This window comes from Manacus vitellinus, unplaced genomic scaffold, assembly GCF_001715985.3.
Source record: "Manacus vitellinus isolate BGI_N305 unplaced genomic scaffold, ASM171598v3 scaffold_0_pilon, whole genome shotgun sequence".
Lineage (NCBI taxonomy): Eukaryota > Metazoa > Chordata > Aves > Passeriformes > Pipridae > Manacus > Manacus vitellinus.
In genome coordinates, this window is record NW_021938789.1 from 3,479,799 (window position 1) to 3,503,468 (window position 23,670).

The 23,670-nt window shown below is 36.4% G+C and overlaps 1 protein-coding gene across 1 annotated transcript in view; it reads left to right on the forward strand.

Annotated features, from left to right (window-relative positions):
* Positions 1-23,670, forward strand: part of HTT (huntingtin) — a 79,220-nt gene that overhangs the window by 13,933 nt on the left and 41,617 nt on the right. The window contains exons 9-31 of the mRNA XM_029961741.1: positions 238-442; positions 1,294-1,341; positions 4,612-4,692; positions 5,084-5,448; positions 7,270-7,393; positions 7,672-7,790; positions 8,717-8,828; positions 9,366-9,506; positions 10,149-10,307; positions 10,402-10,499; positions 11,443-11,582; positions 12,412-12,475; positions 12,877-12,977; positions 14,501-14,647; positions 15,674-15,794; positions 16,045-16,121; positions 18,248-18,399; positions 18,792-18,994; positions 19,848-19,974; positions 20,653-20,780; positions 21,624-21,734; positions 22,293-22,370; positions 23,022-23,245. Of these exons, the coding sequence (XP_029817601.1) occupies positions 238-442; positions 1,294-1,341; positions 4,612-4,692; positions 5,084-5,448; positions 7,270-7,393; positions 7,672-7,790; positions 8,717-8,828; positions 9,366-9,506; positions 10,149-10,307; positions 10,402-10,499; positions 11,443-11,582; positions 12,412-12,475; positions 12,877-12,977; positions 14,501-14,647; positions 15,674-15,794; positions 16,045-16,121; positions 18,248-18,399; positions 18,792-18,994; positions 19,848-19,974; positions 20,653-20,780; positions 21,624-21,734; positions 22,293-22,370; positions 23,022-23,245 (3,125 nt within the window). The remainder of the gene's footprint in view (positions 1-237; positions 443-1,293; positions 1,342-4,611; positions 4,693-5,083; positions 5,449-7,269; positions 7,394-7,671; positions 7,791-8,716; positions 8,829-9,365; positions 9,507-10,148; positions 10,308-10,401; positions 10,500-11,442; positions 11,583-12,411; positions 12,476-12,876; positions 12,978-14,500; positions 14,648-15,673; positions 15,795-16,044; positions 16,122-18,247; positions 18,400-18,791; positions 18,995-19,847; positions 19,975-20,652; positions 20,781-21,623; positions 21,735-22,292; positions 22,371-23,021; positions 23,246-23,670) is intronic.

The window sequence follows — 23,670 nt, forward strand, 5'->3', positions numbered from 1 at the left end:
GCTCTTTGATGCGATTCTTCCTTCTGTAACAGTAAAAAGAAACAATGGACTTCTACCAAAAAGCCAGTTAAATGGCTACAATTGATTGACATTCTCTCCTTGGAAGAGTATGGTGAAGATCAGATATAGCAAACATCAGTTATTTTTAATGCACCACTGAAATGTAATGTTGTAGCTGACAAGACATGTAGTGTGCTGTGTCTTCATAATTTACTCCAGTACTTTGTTGCGTTTTAGGTTTATGAATTGACTCTGCATTACACCCAACATCAGGACCATAATGTTGTGACTGGAGCTTTAGAATTACTACAGCAGCTCTTTAGAACTCCCCCACCTGAACTCCTCCATGCTCTGACCACCTCAGGGGGCATTGCTCAGGTCAGTGTATCCAAAGATGAGCCTGCCAGCAGGAGCCGCAGTGGGAGCATAGTGGAACTTATAGGTAAGCTATATTTTTGGTAATTTGAGTAAAAGGAGATGAACATGCATCATCAACTCTAGTTGTCAGTGTTAACCAAAAGCATGAAGGATAAAATGAAATGTATGAAGTTATGCATGGCTTTCTTTTTTCCTGAGGTACAGTAAGTATTTTTCCCTCCTTCCTTTAACTGAGTTCATTGAGTAATGACAAACTTCAGAGGTTTCTTTAATTTGTGTTGATTTTTTTTTGTTACACAAAACAAGTTAAATGTGGTGACAGATTTTTTTTCATCCACAAAATTAGTGTTGTTCTTACCAATCATCTGACAACTACGATTCATTGAAGCTGACCTAATCAGAATTTATATTAACTGAGAGCTCCTTGTTGAATACCAAAACCAGCATGAAATGAAAGCATAACTTAAGTTTATTAATAACTATTAAAATCAGCTATCAGCTTTCTTGTCTGTGAAGTGCATGTTCTTAAAATTCTCTTAACTGCTACTTACTTGTTTCAAAAGAATCAGTCTCTGATTGGATTTCTGTAGGGACTTCTGTATTGAACTAACAGATCATTCAACACTGCTGCTACTGGAAGGTAAATTATTAGCTGGAAGCAATCATAGCAGGGAAATTTAGAACATGTTTTTAAAAGCAAACTTTGCTCAAGTGGCATAGAAAATTCAAAGTAATTTGATGGCAAGTGGTCAAAAAACCTTGGACTTCAAAAGCAAAAAAATTGCCATTTCTTCCTGGCTTTGGGTTTTGGTTTTTGTTTGTTTTTTTTTCCTTCCCATTTGTGGCTATTAGAATTCCTTCATGATTTCAGCAGCTCTGTCTTTGCCCTGATGTGTTACTTTCTGTGATTTGCAGCTGGAGGGGGGTCTTCATGCAGCCCTGTTCTTGCAAGAAAGCATAAAGGTGATTATTTTCAAAAACAAATCTTTAATTGCATTCCTTCCTGATTTTTTGAGGGTTGTTTTTTTTTTCTTCCCCCTCCTCACTTCATTGTCTTGCTGAATTTGGGTCTTCATTCACAACTGCCTTTGTTATCAGCTGAGCTTAATCATTGTAAATATGAAAAGAATACTGATGCAATTTCTGATATTGCAATCAAGATATTCTAAAATTATTTAAAGCAGTATAATTTTATTTTTGCTGTAGTTCACCATCAAAGTTATGGTGATGATTATTGGTGTAGTTTTCACTTCTAAAGAGCACATGGAAAAAATAAACTCTGAACAGGGCATGCTTCTTTTTGATGGTAATATTTAATCTTTAATGTAACTCACAAAATACTTAACCTTCCTGGTTTTGTTAGGCTTGCTTTCTTTTTTCCTCTGTAATTCACTAATGCATGTATATGTTTGCATGCTTTTTAATTTCTTGTTCTTGATGATTAATTCTATACATCTTTTGTCTTGCTGTGTATATTTTATTTTTTTTCTTCAATAGGTAATTCATTTAGCAGAATTTTAAAGAATACAATTTGCTCTGAAGTATTCTTTTCCCAGTTTGTGCATGACAGTACTTCATATTTAGTTATATGCTTACACTTTGATTAAAACCAGTCATGTTACTATGACAGAACCAGTCTAGATACAGCTGAGTGACACCTGCATTAGATGAGCAAAAATGTTGCTCCTGCATTGAAAATATGTGTGTGAGTGTAGTGCAGTCACTGCAAGCGTTGGTAAGCAGAGAGGTGTGCAATGCTGAAAAGAAAAACTTCGAGCAAAAATAGTTTAAGACAAAATCAGATTATATGAACTTGAAGGACCATTATAGCTTATACTTTTTCCAAGTATGTCCTTCCATCTCTGTGGGCAAGGAATGTCATAATGCTTGAAGTACCTTACCTGTATGCTGTAAGAATATACCTGGATGTGAAATAGTGGCCAAAGGTGAACAAAATAATGCCTATGAAGGTAATGGTAGTTTCTAGTTTAGAAACGAGAGGCTGAAAGAATGGGTGTTCTGAAAGTAGATATTGCTGCAGCATCCAAAGGTGAGACACAGTGTAACAAATCAGAATAACACCACATAACATTTGTAAATGAAAAATGGTAAATCATCATTTTGATACTTTGACTTGATAGTAGTGTTCTGTATAACTGTGAAGTTTTAATAACAGTGTAAATTCAGTTTAAGTACTTGTTAAAACACTGATCTTTGCTTCATTCAGTGGGAAAACATGTATGAGTCATCAGCTTTTATCCTTTCTGAAGATTATGGTATGAAGGTTTTGTGGTCTGAAGCAGTGGCATAAACAAATTTGAAGAAATCTCTTAATGATTTTGTGCTTTGTTCAGGTTTAATTTTGAATTGTGAATCTTTCGTTTTCTGCTGCTCTCCATTGTAGAAAGGAGGGAAAATCCAAGCCTATACCCAGTTCCTCCTTGAAGTCGTTTTACAGTCTACTGTCATATAGAGTAGTAGTCAATGAGTGAGACTTCTCAAGCTGTAATATTCCTTTATGTGTAGGGGTGGAAAGTGAGGCTGATCTGTAGAAATCTGATCTATAGAAAGATGTGTTCCACATCTTTGCAGTCTTACTGTGTCAGACCAACTTCACTTCGGAGCAGCTGCCCTCTATTGGTTTGTTTATGTTTCAGCTTCAGAAGATTATTTGCAAAAAAGGCTGAAAACTCCTTTTGAAATGAAAACCTATGTTCTGCAACTTAGGACTGATTTCTATTTTTTTTTAACCAAATAGTGGAAAAGTATGCTGCTGCTTGTGTTATATACTCAGTTAAACATACAAAGCCTAATGTGCCTAATGACTGTTTTTCAGTGTCCTTCCTCTTTCACTTACTTTTAGAGGTGGTCAGCTGTGGAAAGCAGAAGAATATCCTGGTTTGTTTCAGTGAAATGGATGTAAATGTGAGAAATAATAGAGAAAAATATATTATATTTCATACTTTTTGTTGGGAACTCTTAGCATAATTTTACTCATTCTGTCATAGGAGTATGTAGTTCTCAATTACTGTTATTTTACAGACAGCGTGTATGGAAATGCTATGGTTACTTTTCTACCTTACTTACAGGTTTGAGTAGCATAAACCATTCATTTTGGAGGAGAAGATAATTCTACAGTGGTACTGCTATGTGTGAAAGCAGTTGTGAAAGAGAAATTCATTCAAAAGCCTGTTAATACTTTTTTTGCTTCCTGATAATTTGAATGAGGTGCAAAAGAATTCACCTAAAGTTATCCAAACATCAGTATCTTGCATGGCGAATCTTAGACTACCAGTGCAGTATATTCAAAATGGCAAACCAGTCCTATCTCAGAGCATTTATTGTGAGTCCCCTTGTCTCAGTGAGTGACTTACAACATCCAGAAGGATGGGCTCAGCAGCTCCCTCTGCACTCCTGTCCTGTCCCATTGGCAGACTTTTCAGTGCAGTTGTGTCCTTGGTTGGCTTCCAGACAGTTGTGCATCTTCAGGTATCTTCCTCTTTCCACTGCCTGTAATTTAAATAGATAATGCTCTGTGAGCAAGAGAACTCTGTGGTGATCATGTTATAAGTGGTTCTCAAGTTTCTTATGGCAGAAGCCTCTCTGAAGATTTTTTGCCTTAGTAATCCTTGGTTCTTAATGGCTGTTGTCCATGGTTCATCACCCTGTCCCACTTATGTTGTCTTGTGCTTCTGGTCTGCACTGCTCTTCCCCCTAGGCATTTTCCATTCTGTTATAAATGGAGTTCCAAGCCCCAAACTGCAAGCAGTCTTTGATAATTTTCTTAGCCTTAAGGAGGAAGAGGTTATTTGTTCTATTACTTGTGGTGCTTTTATGTCCATCTGAGTTGAGGGCAGACATCCAGATGCCAGGTATCCAGTCCTTAATAATAGGACATACTTGATGAAATTAGTTGGATCTCAAATATAGTCCAAAAAAACCAAACTAGAATTAATAAGGTTGTAGATAGTTTCCTGAATGGTTACACTGTTAGATAAAACTGATCTGTTTCCTTGTCACTGCTGTTTCTTTCCTGATCAGATAGTGAGGGACTGGATGTTCACTTTCTTCATTCCTTTATTTTTTCCATCTATTACCTGTCATAGCTATGAAAAATTATTTGAACAAACTTTTTAAAAAATAGATTTCAAATCTAAATGTCTGCAACTCTTCAACATTTCAAACTGACTATAATTTTGGAAAACTAAATTTTTTTCCTATATCACTTCTCAGGTAAAATACTTCTTGGTGAAGAAGAAGGTTTGGATGATGACTCTGAAACCCGATCTGATGTCAGCACTGCATCATTTACAGGTACCTGCCTTTCTCTTTAGCAGTGCAGTTAACAAATACATTCTTTTACTGCTCTATGTGAAATATATATATATAAATGATGTGTTATGGTGATAAGGAAGTGGATGGGCACTCAACAGACATACTCACAAAACTGAAACTGTAAATACTGCTGAGTATAAAACATACTTACCTAATGAAGTTGACTGCATTTTTTTTTGATGGAGAGACTGTCAGTATTCAGTCACTGGTATAGATGGAGTGGCATCTTACAGATGCTTGTTTCCCTACCTGTAGTTTAACTGTTTAGTTACATGTTTTCCTTAGCCTAGTTTAACATGTGACTTAGTGTGTGTTGTCCATATCAAGAGTTTAAACACTTGATTGACTCATTAATGTCTGTGTTTTGCAGCCTCTGTGAAGGGTGAGATAACCAGTGAACTGGCTTCTTCTTCAGGTGTGTCGACAGCGGGGTCAGTGGGGAGTTCAGCTGCTGACCCCACAGGACATGATATCATTACTGAGCAGCCACGTTCTCAGCACACGCTGCAGTCAGACTCTGTAGACCTGGCAAGCTGTGATTTGACAAGTACAGCTACTGAAGGGGAAGAAGACGAAGTGCTGAGTCGAAGCTCCAGCCAAATCAGTGCTGTCCAGTCAGATGCCACTATGGATTTGAATGATGGTACACAGGCTTCCTCACCAATTAGTGATAGCTCTCAGACTACTACAGAAGGTCCAGACTCTGCTGTAACCCCTTCGGACAGTTCTGAAATTGTAAGTGTGCAACGGGCAGAGGGGGGATCTCCTTCTACTGAGGGGCCCGACATGTCTCAGAGCTCTTCCGTGGAGGGCCAAGACTTGGATTCGTCTCCTTACTCGTCTTCTACTTTTCAATCCTCAGCTAGTAACAGTGGAAAGGTCAGCAGCTCACACCTCTATTGGAGAGCTTGACCTCCTTTTAACACTTTCACTTCAGCAATAATTAAAAACTAGAAAGCTGTAATCAGTGTGCTCACTGGGCAGGTCGTGTGAAGGCATTAACAGATTGTCGCTCACTGAAAGAATGGCTATATCAAAGTCTGGACATAAATATATTCTCTTAGTAGCATATAATTAATTTTGTATATATATATATTAATAATTGTTTTGGTGCAGGAGGATTAATGGAAGTGTTAAAGGGTGAACAGTCTATTCGGAATGATAAAAGAATATTTTTGGAACCTACTGCTTCACACTGCCTTCTGCCTGTGCTTTTTCAGTTGGCAACACAACTCATCTTCTTTTTTCCTTTTTATTCCATCTTAAGGATTTCTCCTATAATGGGCCAATACTGCATGATTTACTAATATAACAGTTACATATCTAATAAACACCTGAAATGTGCATACAGAATAGCTATTTTAAGACATTTGTCTCTCTTGGGCAAGTATATTTTGAGGTTGTAATAAAAACATCAACAATACAATTACTGGGAGCCAGAGCAGAAAATGCAAAAGGGGGAAAACTTGAATTTCGTAAGCTTTTTTCAAACACTGTCAAACTTTTGGCTTAAGTTTTCTGATAGTAACTTCGGAAGAGTAATAATCTCTTACCACTACAAAAGAATAGTAAATTTGTAATTATGGTAAGCAAATACTTCTGCACATCTGAGGATTCAAGAACCAAAGGAGTGATGATAATTGCTTTCTGAATTAAATTAAGGCAGTGCAGAGGCCAAAGTGAGTAAGCATTTATTGACAAGGTTTGTTTATTGGCAAGATGCATTTCTTGCAAATCCTTTGTCAGACTATGTCAGTTTGCACACTGTTTGCAAGCAGTAATTACAAGTAAAATTATTTTTTCGTAATTGACAGGAGTTGTACCCAGTCTCAAGCTTTTTAATGAACAATTTCCAGGTGCTTATGAAGTCAGGGAGTAATTGAAGTATCTTCTCTTCTGATAGACTTAGTCAAATGTTTGGGGGTTTTTTTAATTGTACTGTATTTTATCATTATTATTAATTTTATAGTTATTAATTTTTATGGTTATCATTCCATATACCTACAGCCTATATAATGCCTTGGTACCAAGGGTCAGACTCTTCCAGGAGTGTCCATTTAAGTAGTCTCTAGTTTAGAATGGTTAAAATACATTTAAACTTATTTGTCCTTTTTTGTTCTAAACAGTTTGACTTCACATATCCCAGGACAAGTGAGATTATAGGAGCGTTTGACAGCAAGGGACAAGTTCAGTTTGTGGCAGTAAAGGTGTTAGTTGTGATTTGTAGCTGCTGAGATAGAGATGTTTGGGGTGAGGGAGCAAGGAGAGCTGCAGGGGAGCAATGCACCAGGTGTTCCACTTTCTCACTGTTACCAGCCAAGTTCATGGTTCAGCCTGGAGACTGTCACATGAACTGTGGCTTCCAACAGCCCCAAGGCTGGAGGGAGGTGCTTTGGGGCTTGCACACAGCTTTACACTAATACTTATCAGGCTTATATTTGCTTTCAAATTATTTCTAGATTACTAGCACTGCATGTTTGAGATTTAATACTGTTTGAGATTTAATACTGTGTGTTAAGCTAAGTTATTTAAAGTCCTGTCCTTGCATTTGTGTAGGTTTTAGAGGGTGCTGAAGGACAGTATTCTGGAATGCAGATTGGGCAGCTACAGGATGAGGAAGATGAAGCTGCAAATATTCTCCAGGATGATTCATCAGAGTCTTTCAGGAATTCTTCTCTTGGTATGTTGATAAATATGGGGGTGGGGAAGACTGGTGACACCATTAAGACAGGTGTACAGGTGCATCTGCACTTCCAAGGGAGTGAAGACTCATGTAATGGATATAAAACCCAAATAACTAGATTGAAATACATTCTGTATTTTACATTTCAACACTTGTAATGAATCACTTGTTTTGATCACTGCTAATTTATTTTTCATGTTTGTATAATTAAGTTTAATTAAAGTGCTTTTAGTTTGCATCTGAAATGGTATTCCATGAATTGCCTTTTTTTGAAGCTCTTCAGCAGCCTCACCTGTTGAAAACCATGAGCCATAGCAGACAGCCTTCTGATAGCAGTGTAGATAGATTTACATCAAAAGAAGATGCAGCAGAAGCTGGTGATCATGAAAACAAGGTGAGAGATAGTCACAGTGGTCGGTTTTAAAGTTTAGAACAACTAAGTTAAAAAAAAAAAATTAAAAATTACAGTTATGATCAAATAGATTAGTGGTGTATGGGGGTAGCCTGTATATGTGATGTACTTCATTATAGGTCAAAGTAACTAAGGTTATTTAGTGAATCCAAGTTATAACCTGAATTCCATTTAACATATGGTGAATACACAAGTGTCAATATCTTTATTGCAATCACCAGCAAAGCCATAGCAGAGCATGCACTGCTGAGAACCCTTTTTGTCTACCTGTGCATTAGTAGGCTACGCTGATACTTTATTACTCAAATACCTTTGTGGTTGTTTCTAGCTGTGTAGATAACTTTGTTATCTCCTCAGAAGTTAGTATGTCTTAGTCTTTGAGCCTTGTGCCGTTCCAACCACAGATTTCCTCTTCACATTTTTTTTACTTTACCTTTGGACTTGGTTCTGAGCTGGGGCAAAAGGAGTTTCATTTGTGACAGGTGGAGTTAGGTCAGCTTGGACTACTGTGGAATTCTAAATGTTAAACTACAGAAGGCAGTCAACCTTCTTTGAAACAACTTTGCAATTATTTGTTTTTCATGTTAAGTTTCCAGAGATCATTGTTTGGTGACAAAAAGTGGTTTATCAGGCTCTTCACATGCAAATAGCAAATCTAGGTAGTTCAGAAAAATCTGTAGAATAATGTTTCTGTAGTAAAATTGAAATGGTTCTGATACAGGATTTAAACTTCTCCAAAGCATTATATTTTAAGACCTTCTTTTGGAACATATATTAAACACATTTTGTATTGCAACCCATATACATTTAAGGATGTGCAGTGTTTCTAAATCTTGTTGTGCTTAATATTTTATTTAAATTGAAGATTAATTTTGCTATAATAAAAAATTGTGCTTTGCCTTCAATAGCCCTCCAGGGTAAAGGGAGACATAGGGCACTACACAGATGGAGACTCTGCTCCTTTAGTGCACTGTGTCAGACTGCTGTCGGCTTCTTTCCTACTTACTGGGGAGAAAGGAGGTAAGTTTGTCTTCAAGGTGCCTTGGTTCATTGTGTCTCGCAATGTACAATGTTGGAAATGTGATCAGTTTGCTCTGTCCTGTTTCTCCCTTTATTGGAAATTTTTTGGGGTGGGGTTTTTCTGTGATAGTCCCTAAGCACCACATCTACATGTTTTTTAGATACCTCCAAGGATGGGGGTGACTTTCCTGTCATTATATATGACTGATCTAAGATGTTTGTTCTTTTTCCCTTTTCTAAACTGTTACTTGCTCATGTGTTCTGATAATGTATTGTTTTTGGAAGGAAGTGAGTTAGAGGTATGTTACAACTGTATATGAAAATTTCAAATATATTCCTAATACAGAGTATTTGAGAGAAAAAGAAAGCAGCCATATATCACTGCTGCCTCTGATAAACTGGAACTGTTGGTCCTGCCTTCATATTTTTGTCCAGGCTAAGCTGTTTATTTTACACAGTGTTATTAATTTAACTAAAAACAATCCAGGAAGCTTTTAAATACCCTCCTTTTATTTTTTTTAAATTTCTTCTCCACAGCTTTGGTTCCTGACAGAGATGTAAGGGTGAGTGTAAAAGCCCTGGCAGTGAGTTGTGTTGGAGCAGCTGTTGCCCTTCACCCTGAGTCTTTCTTCAGCAAACTGTATAAAACCCCCCTGGAAGCAATGGGAGAAGAGTATGGTATGTTGCAGTTCACATATTTCATTTTGATAGTGTGTTTGGGTTTTCAAGTAAGTCAGGAAGCATCTCTGCTGAAAACTCCAAACCCAGTTTAGTATTTGTGAACAAACATTGCATGAATTGGAATGAACGTACTGTCTGTGTGAGTGACATGTGTGGTGAGATACTTTTTTATAGTTAAAGTTTCAGTGGATGGGCTTCTGACAAGTTGAAGTTTAGTACAATTGCTATACAGAAGTGCTTTGTTTGATTTACAGATGGTTTCTTCTAATTTATTTCAGTCCATCTTATAGATGGTTTCTAAGCCATTAGGTAGCTTTTACAAATGATCAGCAGGGACCTGGAGTGTGCAGCAGGTTTGGTATATTGACCAAAATGCTTCTCAGATTTCTGCAGAGCATTTTATGTATGATTGAAATAAATCAGTAGTGTTTTTATATATATGATCATTGATCTGAATAATGTGAATGATCTGTAAATGAATGCATGAGATCTCAGAATGGTTGAACTAAGATGGGTGTATTTTGAATATGCTGACATTGGTTATCTAATACTTGAGACCTCCACTAAAACATTTCTAGGGATCAGTTAAATCCAATACTAGTATTTTTAAAATAAAGTAGTTGTAACTTACTTTCTTAGAGGAGCAATATGTATCGGATATTCTGAACTACATTGACCATGGAGATCCCCAGATTAGAGGAGCTACTGCCATTCTGTGTGGAACAATTGTCAACTCCATTCTAATTAAATCCCGCTTTGATGTGGAAAAATGGCTAATAAATGTCAGAAGCTCAACAGGTAACAATTTATTTTAAGGGTGTCTTTTTTTCTCTTAATGCAGCATTGCAGTGTTTCATTGCTCTAAATTCTTTTTTTTTTGTTGTTTTGTTAGGAAATCTCTTTTCCTTGGTAGACTGCATACCTCTGTTACAGAAAACTTTGAAAGATGAGTCCTCTGTTACGTGCAAACTGGCTTGTACAGCTGTGAGGGTAAGCAGTAGTAATTTATTTGCACCACCACGGATCACAGGAGTATGATTACTAGGTGCAGGGGAATTAATTCGTCAAGGAGAGGCACAGGCTGACTTGACTGTATTGCAACTTAAAGGCCAGTGAGGTAAAGCATAGCTTTTAGTAAAATGTAGATAGTTTGTGTATGGAAAGTATGATTTTATATGCAAAGAGGAGGGGTTTGTGATACAGCCGAGGGACGGAAATTCAGTTAGTTAAATGCAACGTTTTAACCTTCTGTTCAGCAATCTTCATGTTTGTGTGTGGTGGTTGCATGGATGATTACACTTATGATTATGGCTTTTTAGAAGACTTCACCAAAATTGCTGAGTTCAGGCAACTTACATTAGTCAACTTTGGCTCTTTATTTCAACTTATAATGTATCTTGACTTTATACCTTTTGGCAGAAATGTTCTAAGTCTTTTGGGTTGTTAATCCTCAAACAAGAATGTACATTTTGTGTAGTTAAATAAAACATAGAAGTGTGGTGTTCTGTAACTTTTTCCAAAGGTCACACATTGTGCCTATAGTTTAACAGTCATTAAAATGAAGAGGTATGACTTTTGCAAAAACTTTGGAAATCTGAACCAACTGTCTAAAAATACCCTGTGGAAATTAGGAGACTGTTTTTAAACAGATGAGAATATAGTGATTGTGATGTTTAAGTCCAGTGAGTTTTAGACCTTACTCTTTGGGGGATTGTCCTCTGATTTGTGAGGCTTGCATTGCTCTCCAGAGTTTAATTTCAGGTTTTAGCAGTTCACATGGACTAGTAGTCTGGCCTTGCAAGTACCTGGCTCTGGTACTTTCTCCTAGCTCTTTTTAGTATTCTAAATGAAACAGGGGGTTTTTGATCACTTTCATACTTCTATTCAGAGAACCTCTTCTGTAATGTAACTGAAAGTTGTTTTTTCTTTTCAGCATTGCATCATGAGCTTATGTAGTAGCAGTTACAGTGAACTAGGTTTACAATTGATTGTTGACCTCCTTACACTGAAGAACAGCTCATATTGGTTAGTAAGGACAGAACTTCTGGAAACACTTGCAGAGGTAGATTTTCGGTAAGTGTTTATATTTTTCCATGGGTGTAGTAGCTGAAGTGTGGAGATGTATGGGGAACTGGAACCATAATGGAGCAGTTTCTTCTGGTGCATTAATTGGTTTCATAAAACTAGTTCAGACCAGTCAGTCGTATATGGAATGTATGAATTCCTTTGTCAGGTTACCATTGGCTTCTCAACCAAGCCCAATCCTACTAACACTGTGTAGGTTGTTTCTGGTTCATTGGTCTATTGTATCAAGTCTTCTATAAATGTGTGATCAGAGAGGGACCATATCATCTGGAAACTAATTTGGATTTCATGGCCAGGTGTGTGTGTTTTTAAAGAGCAAGTCTCTGACTTGTTCTCCATTTTCAGCTCTCTTCAGTTCCTCTGTTTCTGTTACACTGAAATGAAGGTGACTTGATTTCCTTTTTTTTGCATTCCCTCATTCTCTACGGGTTCTTCCAAGCTGAAAGAAAAAGGTGTTTATATGAAAATTCTTCAAGTTATCCTTAGTTGTACAAAATTGGACTCTTTCTGAGTAGTCATGTTTTTGGGATGTGTGACCATGTTTTCAAAATAGTCTGATTATTCTATGCATGGGAAAAAAATACAGTCACAATGTGTAAATAATGGTTTTTCTACAGAAGGATTACTTTTCTTTAGTTATACTAAGCAGAGAGTAGTTTAGCACATAGCTTACCTTTTAGGTAGCAAAAAGTGTTTACTACTTATATTCTCCCTGCGGGGGTATTCTTAAAAATAAACAAAAAGAACCCTCAGAGCTTTAAATGGAGAAATAATATGTAATGTTAACTAATGTACTCTAAATTCTATTTTATCATAGGCTAGTCAGCTTCTTGGAAGGAAGAACTGAGAGCTTGCACAGAGGTACTCATCATTATACTGGTGTAAGTAAATTATTCAATCACTATATTGTATTTCTGGATTAAGGTACCAGTGCAATGTCATCACTTTGTTTTTAAATTGTCAACACTGATAGTTGTTGTAAATTTGTTTTCTGTAAATAGACGTGTTCTAAAACTTGTTACAATTGGGAGTATACTTTACTATGGAGATACAAGTATCTTAGTGTTCTTTGCGGGGGATGTTTTGTGCTTTGTTTTTTTTAACTTAAAAAATTTTGCCGTTTATGTAGTTAGGTATTGTGCTTGGCAATGTTAAGGTAGATATCTTACAAGTCTTACAAACTTGTATGACAGATGAAATCTCACTTGTTAATTCTCTTTTAGCAATATGGTCAAATGATGAAAATGTTCAATTAACTTTAGTGTGTCAACTTATTTTTTAGCTATTAAAACTTCAGGAGAGAGTACTTGAGAATGTTGTAATATGTCTGCTTGGAGATGAAGATCCAAGAGTGAGACATGTGGCTGCAGCTTCATTAATGAGGTATATATGATGGTTTTATTTATAGAAAAAAAAAGTTGTTAGGAAAGATATTTGCTTACTAATATATACCTGTAATGAAAATAATCCTGTAGGTGGTTTTTATATATATATATACATACATACATGCTTACATACATATATATATTTGTTTAAATGAGAGGTGGGAAACACATCCATCTTTATGGTTCCTGAAATATGCGTCATTTTGGCTCATCAGGCAATTGTAATTTGCTTTCCATTATCATTACAATTACATTTAACTATTACGTTCTGAGGGTCACTTTATTTCAACTTGACTTCAAGATGTTTTTCTGCATGCTGAAGTGGTTTATTCAGTATCCTGACAGTAGCTGATGGACTTGAAATGTTCAGTTCTACAGAGCTGTCCAAACTCCCAACCATTGCAGTTTACACACATTCACAACCAGCGTATCTTAAAACTTTTGTGCTCACTGATTATAGTGCAGTAGCAAATTTTGTTTAAAAAGCAGCTGTTTGCTGGAACCTACTATGATTACAGTTGCTATACTCATAAATGCACCAAACAGTAAAGATTAGTTGGTAGTTTATTTATTAGAATTGCAAGACTTAAGTTTTATACTTAAAGAAGTTGGGAGCACGTAATACTGAATTCCTGGTGTGTTTTAGATATAGATATTTATCTGAGGAGTCTCTTTCTTAGTTTTTTCAGTCTATTAATTGCTGTCCATTCCTAATAACAAATAAAGGACAACAAAACCTTTTAAAGTTCTGACTTTAAAAGGTCAGAAAAAATATTGTATTGCCGAAACATCTCAGCAGACAGGTCTTGAAACTGTTGCATCATAGGGTTTGTTGCTTTTATTGAGGGACTTGATTTTGAAGCAGAGTTATTTTGTTAACTGACTGGTAACAAGTTGGAGTTTTCTTGTATCGTCATGCTGAATTAGTGACAGCAGGTATGTTAAGCGGTGGAAGAGACTTAATTGCCCAAGAAAGCTGCTACAAGCTTGCAGAAGCCCCTTGAAACATCCAGCGTGGGCAGTCATTGGAAGTACTGTCTGTGAAATTACAAAAATGAGCACAGTAGTTTTTCACTGTTGGATAAGTTGAAAAGGTCATTGTTCAAGAAGACTGGATTTTACTGTATGTTTAGGTTTTGCTGCATAGAAATCAGATGGTGCAAAATTGTCCTTTTCAGGTAGAAATTAGTGTTTGGTTGATGCAGATGTTAATGGAGAAAATAGCTGGGGAGATGGGAGCACCAAGAGAGAAGTACTCTGGCAAAGTGTTTGTTGTAGTTTGTATAGGTTTGGAACAATTCCTTTGTCCTTACTTGAGCTCCTTGATTATAATGAAGTGCAATTGTATAAAGATGAATTCAGTTTAATCAGTTTTGAAACAGCTTTTATTTACAACTTGATATTTGTCATTATTGCATGCAGTTTTCTGAACTGTGTATTAAATGTACTTTAAATGTATTTTAAACTGTATATTAAATAATATCTCCATAATACTGTTTCTTTTTGACAATTATCATTAAGGCTTGTTCCAAAGCTGTTTTATAACTGTGATCAAGGACAGGCTGATCCAGTTGTGGCAGTAGCACGAGACCAGAGCAGCGTCTACCTGAAACTTCTAATGCATGAAACACAGCCCCCATCTCACTTTGCAGTGAGCACTATCACCAGGTATGTTATGTCTGGTCTTGCTTTAAAAGCAACACACCCCCAAATTTCAATTTGTAACGCTTCGAATCGTAGTTAAATCCTGCAAATCCATGGGCTTTTTCTAGCCTGTAGGAGCACCTGTGGTAGTTTTAAGCTCCACAGACACAGATTAAAGAACAAACTCATGTATGAGTTACTAGTGATGTGCTGACACACTAATTGTAGGGAGTAATTGTTTTGAAATAGTTTCTTCTCTCCATCCTGAAGTCACCCTACTTGTCCATTAAATTGCACAATTAAGTGCAGTTTTTCAAGCTAATTGTATGTATACATTATTGTTCAGATATGTTGACCTGCATTTATAACTCTTCACATACTGTTTAATGATTGTGGTTGCAGAAGTCTGTACTCCTTTTATAATTTAAAAATAAATTCTAATTTTGATAGTGTGATCTTGTTGCTGCATTTTTGCTGCCAGCTATACTTTTACTGTTTAGATATTTTGTCTTATAGACAGTGTGAGTTGTATGTGTTTATAGGAGCTCTTTGCTTCTATCAGTTTGTCATACAAGATTTTAATTATGTACCTTTTTACTGTATGATCTTGATCATGTCACTTAAGATATATATACTGTAGTATGGAAGCAATAGAACTTTGTGGACACAGTATTATTCCATATAGAAAATAGGGTTTTTTCAACAGCAATAATCCAAAGTCTGTAAGCATGGAAAAATGTGAGATGCATTTGAGCAAAAGCAAAGATTAATGTTAAATTGGTGGTGATTTCTCAAGTGTCTAGTTGGGTATTGAAAGTTGATCTACTGCTTCTGTCTGCTAACAAAAGGATTTTATTTATAAATAAATTGCATTTATGAATACAGAAACAAAAGTATTACGGTATAAGATGGCATTTAGAGTGTTCTCAGATTTTGTATTTTATAAACAGTCTGTGAAATACATAATAGTAATTTAAACTATAATAATTTTTATTGGGACGTTTGGTTTTTTGAGTACATATTTTAGTGGTATAAATATTTTTATTTCAGAACATATAGAGGTTACAATATGATGCCAAGTCCAACAGATGTCACTATGGAAAACAACCTTTCAAGGGTTATTGCAGCAATTTCACATGCATTGACAATATCCACTACAAGAGCACTTACAGTGAGTTTTCTTATGTGTGAGTTTTCCTATAGATGAGTTCCTTTGAGTTTACTTGCTGTGGCAACTGACTGTTTCTTTTCTGTTTTGCATGCTTGTTTTAATTTTTATTATTTTTTGGCTATATTTGTATCTACAGCTTTTGTACTGTGATAATGGCAATAGTAATAGATTTAATTCTCACTCTTTAAATACCCTGTTGCTAACTCTTCCAGTGGTGAAACTAACTCAGTTCTTGGTGTTAACTTTTCAGTTTGGCTGCTGTGAAGCTTTGTGTCTTCTCTCCACAACATTTCCAGTCTGCACCTGGAGTGTGGGATGGCACTGTGGGTATGTTCCCTCATTTGTTAATCAAGCTTCTGAAAGTCATGTTTGCAAAAGGGAAGTATACTTATTTAGGCACTGGAAGTCCTGGTTTAGGTATATGCTGTTAGGCTTACCTTAGCAGTTATTTAAGAACTTTATACAGAATACAGAAGATTATAACCTCAGGTTGTCAAGATATTAAGTGTCAGCACTTTGTCATCCCTGGAACCACCGTGTTTATCACAGGGATTGGCTGCAGCTTCTGAAATAGAAAGATACATATGATCAGCACCTATCAAAGTAAGTAATAGGAGAAAATTTTCCATGCTTTTGAAAGCATGGAAAGTATCCCACAGCATCTTTGGGATACTGTGTCTTGTGATATCTCTTTGAAATCAGAACATTATCATTTTCATCTTGATTTCATGTTGAAAACTGGTAGGTCAAGGAAGCTGGTTCATCATTGCTTCTATAATAGTGTTAGATGCATTTAAATTGTTCTCATGTGGCACACTGGATGGGAACATCAAATCAGATGTCTATAATACTTAAGTGTTATATGTAGGTAGTATATTATAGCCCCAAAGTGCTTACATTCTGAACAGTTTCTTCAGATTGTAACTGTACAGGTGTCAGCCTAAAGCTTTGATTTTGCCTCTGATTATTACTGTGCTGTGCCACATGAGCTGTAAAAGCACCTACTGGAGATGTGCACATGTGGAGCTGTTTGGTTTTAAATAGATTTAATGTAATTTGTGTTAATTGTCTTCATTGCTGTTGTTGAGTCTCTACTCTTATTCTACTCGATTGCAAAATTTTGTCTTATTTTAAAAATGAAATAAAACCCCAAAACAAAAAACCAACCCTTCCTCAGCTGATTTTCTTGCCAGCAGGCCCTTGCTTCCCTTGCTGGCCATAAGTGAGGTGTGCTCTCTTTATGCAGTGTAAAAGATGTCTTGAGCTATATAGCCAGTTTTAACAAATGAAGTAATTCAGGATGTGAGCAGTACTTGGCTGGAATATAAAATCAATGTACAATTTGCAACAATATGTCTTCTACTCTACTCAACTTAAAAATGCTATTTTTAAGATGAACCTAATGCATCTAATATTCATCAGATCAGCATTTACCCTTTCCCCTTATTCCTTCTTTACAAATTTTTGGCCCATGTTCCTGCTAATTTGGATTGTAATTTTATTTTGTGAAATGATACAGACATTTATCATTCTGGATAATAAGAATACAATAGCATGAGAATTTTGCCAAAATTCCTTTCTGTCTTAAGTATTGTTGTTCTTTTGATTAAGAAGCTATTGGAACTGCTGCATTCCAACTCTGTACAGCTCAACATGGATTAAGTCATGGGTTTCTAACTGTATGTAAGGTAGACAACAGCTGCCTAGGAAAATACTTTAAAAAAAAAAAAAAAGGAAGGCACTGTAATTACCTCTGTAGCTTTGTCAAAATAATAGCTATACTTAGTATAAATTTTATTTTCTCAAATAGAAGTAGTTGTATTAGACCAGAGTGACTACCTTAGAAGATTTTTTTTTTAAATTAAAATGTTATTCACATAGTATTCTGCCAAACACCTTTTGGTGATCTCTGCCTGCTCTTTTTGAAACTTGAGTTCTGTGGGAAAATCTGATTTTATAGTTATTGTCCAGGAAAATACAGAATGCAGCAAATTACAATCCCAGGTAGAGTCCACTCATAAATCTGAAGGATTTGATGGATTACAACTGTTTAATTAAATTCTTGTCACTTTAAAGCACTGTCTTGTCACATTGCAGTAGTATAGCTAATGTCTTCTAACATCCCTACCTTGCATATGTGCAAGACTTAATTGGAGATGCTTCAGGACTGTAGTGGTTAGCAAATAAATACAGAATTCTTCAGTTTATCAGTAGATGTCACTAGTAGATTTGATGTTTGCTATTAAAAAAAAAGACTACTCAAAAAAACGGAGTATTGTCAGGTCTCTGCTGCAAATTGGTGTTAAAAGTCATGCTTGAGTGTTAAGTGTGTATATCTGTAGTACTGATTTCATTTCTTTAGATTAGCCATCTACTTGAACTGTTAGTTTTTAAGACTTTAAATTTACTAAAAGAGGGAAAAAAGTTATGACATTCCAAAATTAAACTTGCAGTGTTTCCCAGCCGAGTTCTTCAGATGAAGCTCAGAAGGGCTGCACCATTGGTATGGCCGGCTTGGTCCTGTCTCTCCTTTCATCAGCGTGGTTCCCACTGGACCTCTCAGCACACCAGGATGCTTTGATTTTGACTGGAAACTTGCTTGCAGGTAAGGCAGGACAGGAAGAGTAGGATTGTCCTAATATTTTTACCATTAATATTAGAAGGCCCGTATCTCACTCTATTCTGATTGTATGCAACGAAATACTTGCAAGATTAAGCAGAAGAAATAAAGAAAGAACTTGTACCCAGGAGGTTTGAAAAGGTGCTGCCTCTTTGTTGCAGATTTCCTCTCCTTGCCAAAGGCCATGTGCTTAGTATGCCTGGTACAGGCTGGGTACGAAGAACCAGCATTTTGTTGCTGTTTAGAACTATGCAGCAACTCCTGGGCTTGAATTTCTGTCTTACAGGGGTGATAACCATATATGCCTTTAAAATTTTCTGATGCTTACTTCCAAGTTTTATCCTCCTTTTCTTCAAATAATATAATTCTAATTACAGCAAGTGCTCCCAAATGCTTGAAGAATCCCTGGAGTGCTGAAGAAGATTCAAACCAAGGTGCTACAAAGCAGGAGGAACCCTGGCCAGCTCTGGCAGATCGAACTCTTGTCACTTTAGTAGAACAGCTCTTTTCTCATCTGCTGAAGGTCATTAATATTTGTGCACATGTAATGGATGATGTTGCTCCTGGCCCAGCAGTAAAGGTATATATTAAAAATAAATAAGTACAACTGTGTGACTTAAATACTGTTGTGCTGTAGACCTCTTCACATTTTAGTCTTGATACAGGAAACTATCTAATTCCTTGGTAATATGACTCCACTAGGGGTAGTAAAGCAAGTAAGATGAAAAAAACATGCATATCATTCTTCCACAGAGCAGGTTCTTCTTTAGTTCTGCAGTATTTATAATAGGAACTTAATTTTTGAACCTTTTATTCCTGGTGACTTCATCTGAAACAGTTCAATTAGGAGTATATGTATTAGGTGGAGTATTGGATTGCATGCTCTGGGAAACATGGTGACTTTTGGGTTGGCTGGATGGTTGTAATGCACTGAGCTCCTTTTGGGGCTAAAAATAATTCTTCTGAATATCCTGTAAAATATTTTGGTTTCTGAAACAGCTCATATGAGGTACTTCCATGTTTGGGGTTTCGTTTTGGGGTTTTTTGAAGCATACACATGTGAAGACTGATTTAAAGACTGTAAGACAGTATTATTGAGATTAGTAATTTCTTCATATTTTAAATGTGTGAATATTGTTTTGACACTCCTTTGTCTGGAATCAAAAGAAACTTTAGTCATTGAGCTCCAGTTCCATCTCATTCACTTATATTGAAGTTGAGGAGTAAAATAGGAAACATATGAAACTACTTCCTTTTCACACTTTTCCTTTTTTCAGGAAATTCGTGTCCTGAATCTGAGAGTTGAGACATTTTAATTTAACAGACAGTCAAATAAAGGGGAGTTTAAACAAAAGATAAATATGCTTATGTTTGTGTAGAAGAAGAAAGGCTACTTGTGCTTACAAAACTAATAAAGTTTCTTTTAATTCTAGGCAGCATTACCTTCTCTTACAAACCCACCTTCTCTTAGTCCAATTCGGAGAAAGGGGAAAGAGAGGGAGTCTGTGGAACAGGCATCTGTGCCAATGAGCCCTAAAAAGGGTGGTGAAGCCAGTCCAGGTAGGCACATTCAATCCTGTGAGCCTGACCATCTATCAGCCCCACCCAAGTGTGGTCAAAGCTTAGAGAGAAGAAATAAACCTGAGTAACTCATTTTCTGCCGAAAGGATGGCAGACTTGCTGTTAGAAGTCCTTTTCAGTAATGCATTGGTAGAAAGGCAGCTGTGGGTGGAGGCTTCTTTGCTGTTTTGAGTTTTTTGAAAATTACCTGCACTTTTCAGAAGCAAAGTACTGCTGAATCCTTTTCCTCACTTTTTCTGGATGTACTCAGCTATTGACTAAAACGAGTCATTTTTGCTCATATGTTACTTAGAAGAAATTTGAAAGTTGCTTTGCAGCTTTTGGCAGGAGTGGCTCACATTGCTTTTGGAAACAAGATTTTGAATCTTGAAAACTTTTCTTAGTAATGAATGAAGGAAACACGTGTTAGTTCTATTTTGTAAATTGTACGTGCACTTCAGTAATAAACCCTCTGGGTTGATTTCTCTCACCTCAATGGGCTGGTTTGTTGGAATGCTGGTTCATTTTCTAGTTGTATGTCTTTGCAGTTTGGAACATGCATGCAGATTGAAAAATTCTTGTTGTCTAATAATGCAGATGTGGTTAATTACGTTGAGTGTATGTGTCATGAGCAACCTGGAAAAGGTATAGTGTGCTAATCTATTATATACTTCCAAGCTCCTAGGCAAACTGATACTACTGGGCCTGTTCCAACAAGTAAATCATCTTCAGTAGGAAGCTTTTATCATCTTCCATCTTACCTGAAGTTATACGATGTCTTGAAAGCAACCCATGCTAATTATAAGGTACTGCATGATATGGATTGGTTGAATTGTAATGCTGGATAATCACTTTGTTTCTTTTAAACATGTCTCTGCTTCTGTCAACTCACTTGTTTGCCTGTGTGAACAATTTCTACACACACAAAAGAATTTAAAGAAAGATCACAAATACCACCAATAAAACCAAACTGATGAAGCAAAAACCTGTTACAGGCATTGTCACACTACTGCTTGTTTCTCTGCTGTCACTAATGCTGGTACCAAATGATTTGCTGGCTTGGCAGTGCCAAATGGATCTCCATGTCTATTCTCCCCTCAGTTTATTCCAGTATTGAATAAACTTTTCCTCGTTAGTTCAGGCAGTAGAAGATGCATTCCCTAGAGACTTGGTAATCTGGTGTGTACACTTCAAGGACTGTGTTCTTATTACACCTACTGTGTTTCCGGGAAATGCATTATGACCCTGAGATGAGCTCAGCTGGTTAGAGCCTGGTGCTCATAACACCAGGGTTGTGGGTCCAATCCCTGTATGGGCCATTCATTTAAGAGTTGGACTCGATGATCCTTGTGGGTCCCTTCCAACTCAATATTCTGTGATCCCTTCTCTGTTGCTTGTCAACATCCTAGGCCTTCCCAGATGATCTAACTGCCTCAAGCTGGAAGATCCCTTTCTTTTTCTTAGTCAAAATAGAGTCCTGCCCTTCCAGCAATTCATAAGGCAGTCTAAGCTGCCAGTGGTGTTGGTTGAACTACACTGAAATTCTAGGCAAAAGATCATTTTGTGTCAATACCCACTTCTTCCTGTGATTTGTGTCTCCTTGTCAAGTAATTGTTAAGAAAAAATGTGGTTTTACTTTCTGGGAACAGGTTACATTGGATCTCCAGAACAGTAATGAGAAGTTTGGATGTTTCTTACGGTCTGCCTTAGATGTTCTGTCTCAAATCTTGGAACTTGCTACCCTTCAAGACATTGGAAAGGTATAACATTTATTTGTTTTTTCTTTTATAGTTAACTTATCCTGTATCTGTGGTCCTTACTGGGAGAAGGTAGATATCACTGACTTCAAAATTGGTACTCTTGAAAAAGACAGTAGTCCTAGAAGTGTTGTGCTGCTACAATGTTGGGTAAAGTGCTGCAGCATATTTTCCAGGTTGAAAACCAGAGTAATTTTTTTAGTGTCTAAATTTCGAGGGGGGGGGTTCTTTCCAGCAAAAATGGTTTGCCTTTAGTCATTTTTACTATATTTATATGTTTAAATATACAAAATGTCAGAGGGCATACTGTCCTCCTTCGTCTCGTGTGTCTTGTTATTTTTTTTCTCCTTAACTGTGGTGTTAGGCATAGTGGTATTTTAAAATTAGGAGGCAAATGTTGCATTTTTATTTCTTTACATACTTCTGTGATTTCCCTTCAAATTAGTGTAGTTTTACTAAGTACAAAAACCTGATCTGTGGTCCAGATCAGGTAATCATTGTAATGCTTTATATAATGAAGAAAAATGCAATTAGGTGCATTTGTTTTTCTGATTTTTTTAGTGTGTAGAAGAAATTTTGGGATATCTAAAATCATGTTTCAACAGAGAACCAACAATGGCAACAGTTTGTGTACAGCAGGTAAGGAGGTAATTTTTGCGTTTCTTGAAGATTAACCCTGATGTCCTGTGGGTATCAGTTGGATACTAAGAGTGGCCATTCTTTTAAGGGAAGTGGTGTGAGGAAACCTTGGCCCAGGTGGAGCAAACAGAGCATGTTTTCTTTCATTTTCATTACTTGTTGTGTAACTTGATACCATCTGAATAATATAGTTTCTTCTTGAACTGCTTCCAATTCAAAGAACTATTTTAGCTAATAATCAGAAAACAGGCCTGTTTCCTATCTTATAGAAAGTGTTCTTCAGCCAGTTACATGAATCAAAAAAACCTGGAAGGCAAAGAACTACTTTACTGATGGCTTTCTTGCAGGCTTCAGTTAAACATTTAGGTTCAAGTCATCAAAGCTTAATTTTGGTTAGAGGCAATCTTCAGTAGACTATTTTGAGTTGCCACATGGGAATAGCTTCAACTGCAAAATAATCATATCTTTTTTGGTGAGGTATGGATTGTTTCTTTTTATTAGCTTTTTTGTGTCTTCATGTATTTTGACTACATGATCCACAGGTTGCATTTTGACCTTTCCTCTAAAGTCCTTTGAGAGGATGAGGAGTCAAGGGGCTTTTTTTCTTGAAATGTTAACTTTTCTTTTTTTTCTTCCAATTTTCTTCTCCAGTTATTGAAAACATTGTTTGGGACAAATCTGGCTTCTCAGTACGATGGCTTGTCTTCAAACCCCAACAAAGCTCAAGGCAAAGCTCAACGCTTAGGTTCTTCCAATTTGAGACCTGGTCTCTATCATTATTGCTTCATGGCACCATACACACATTTTACCCAGGCCCTTGCTGATGCTAGTCTAAGGAACATGGTTCAGGCTGAGCAGGAGCATGATGCTTCAGGGTAACTTCCTTCCCTTATGATATAATGTTAACTTGAACTAGAGGCTCTTGTTAGTGTTTTTCATAAATCTGAGTATCTCAGGGGTGCTATGTAACTTGAAATTACAGACTTAAGGAGAGTAATTTGTCTTGGTTGGGACATCCTGAATCCAGTTATTGTTAACATGTTTTCTAAAGCAAAGCTAAATCATTAACATGAGTATCACTGAAGTTTTTTAAAAGCATAATGGTTTTAAATGCTTGTATTTGAAAATATTTAATTAATTTGCTAATTACAGCAAATAGTCAATAGCCTAAAGGAAAGGCAGAAGGATGACTAAGCAAAGACCAGAACTTCTTTCTCTAGTGTGTATTTGTTGTCCTCAAATATGTGTGATCTGATCAAAGTGTACTGTAGGTTGTCCCTAAAGTTCTTGGAGCAGTTAA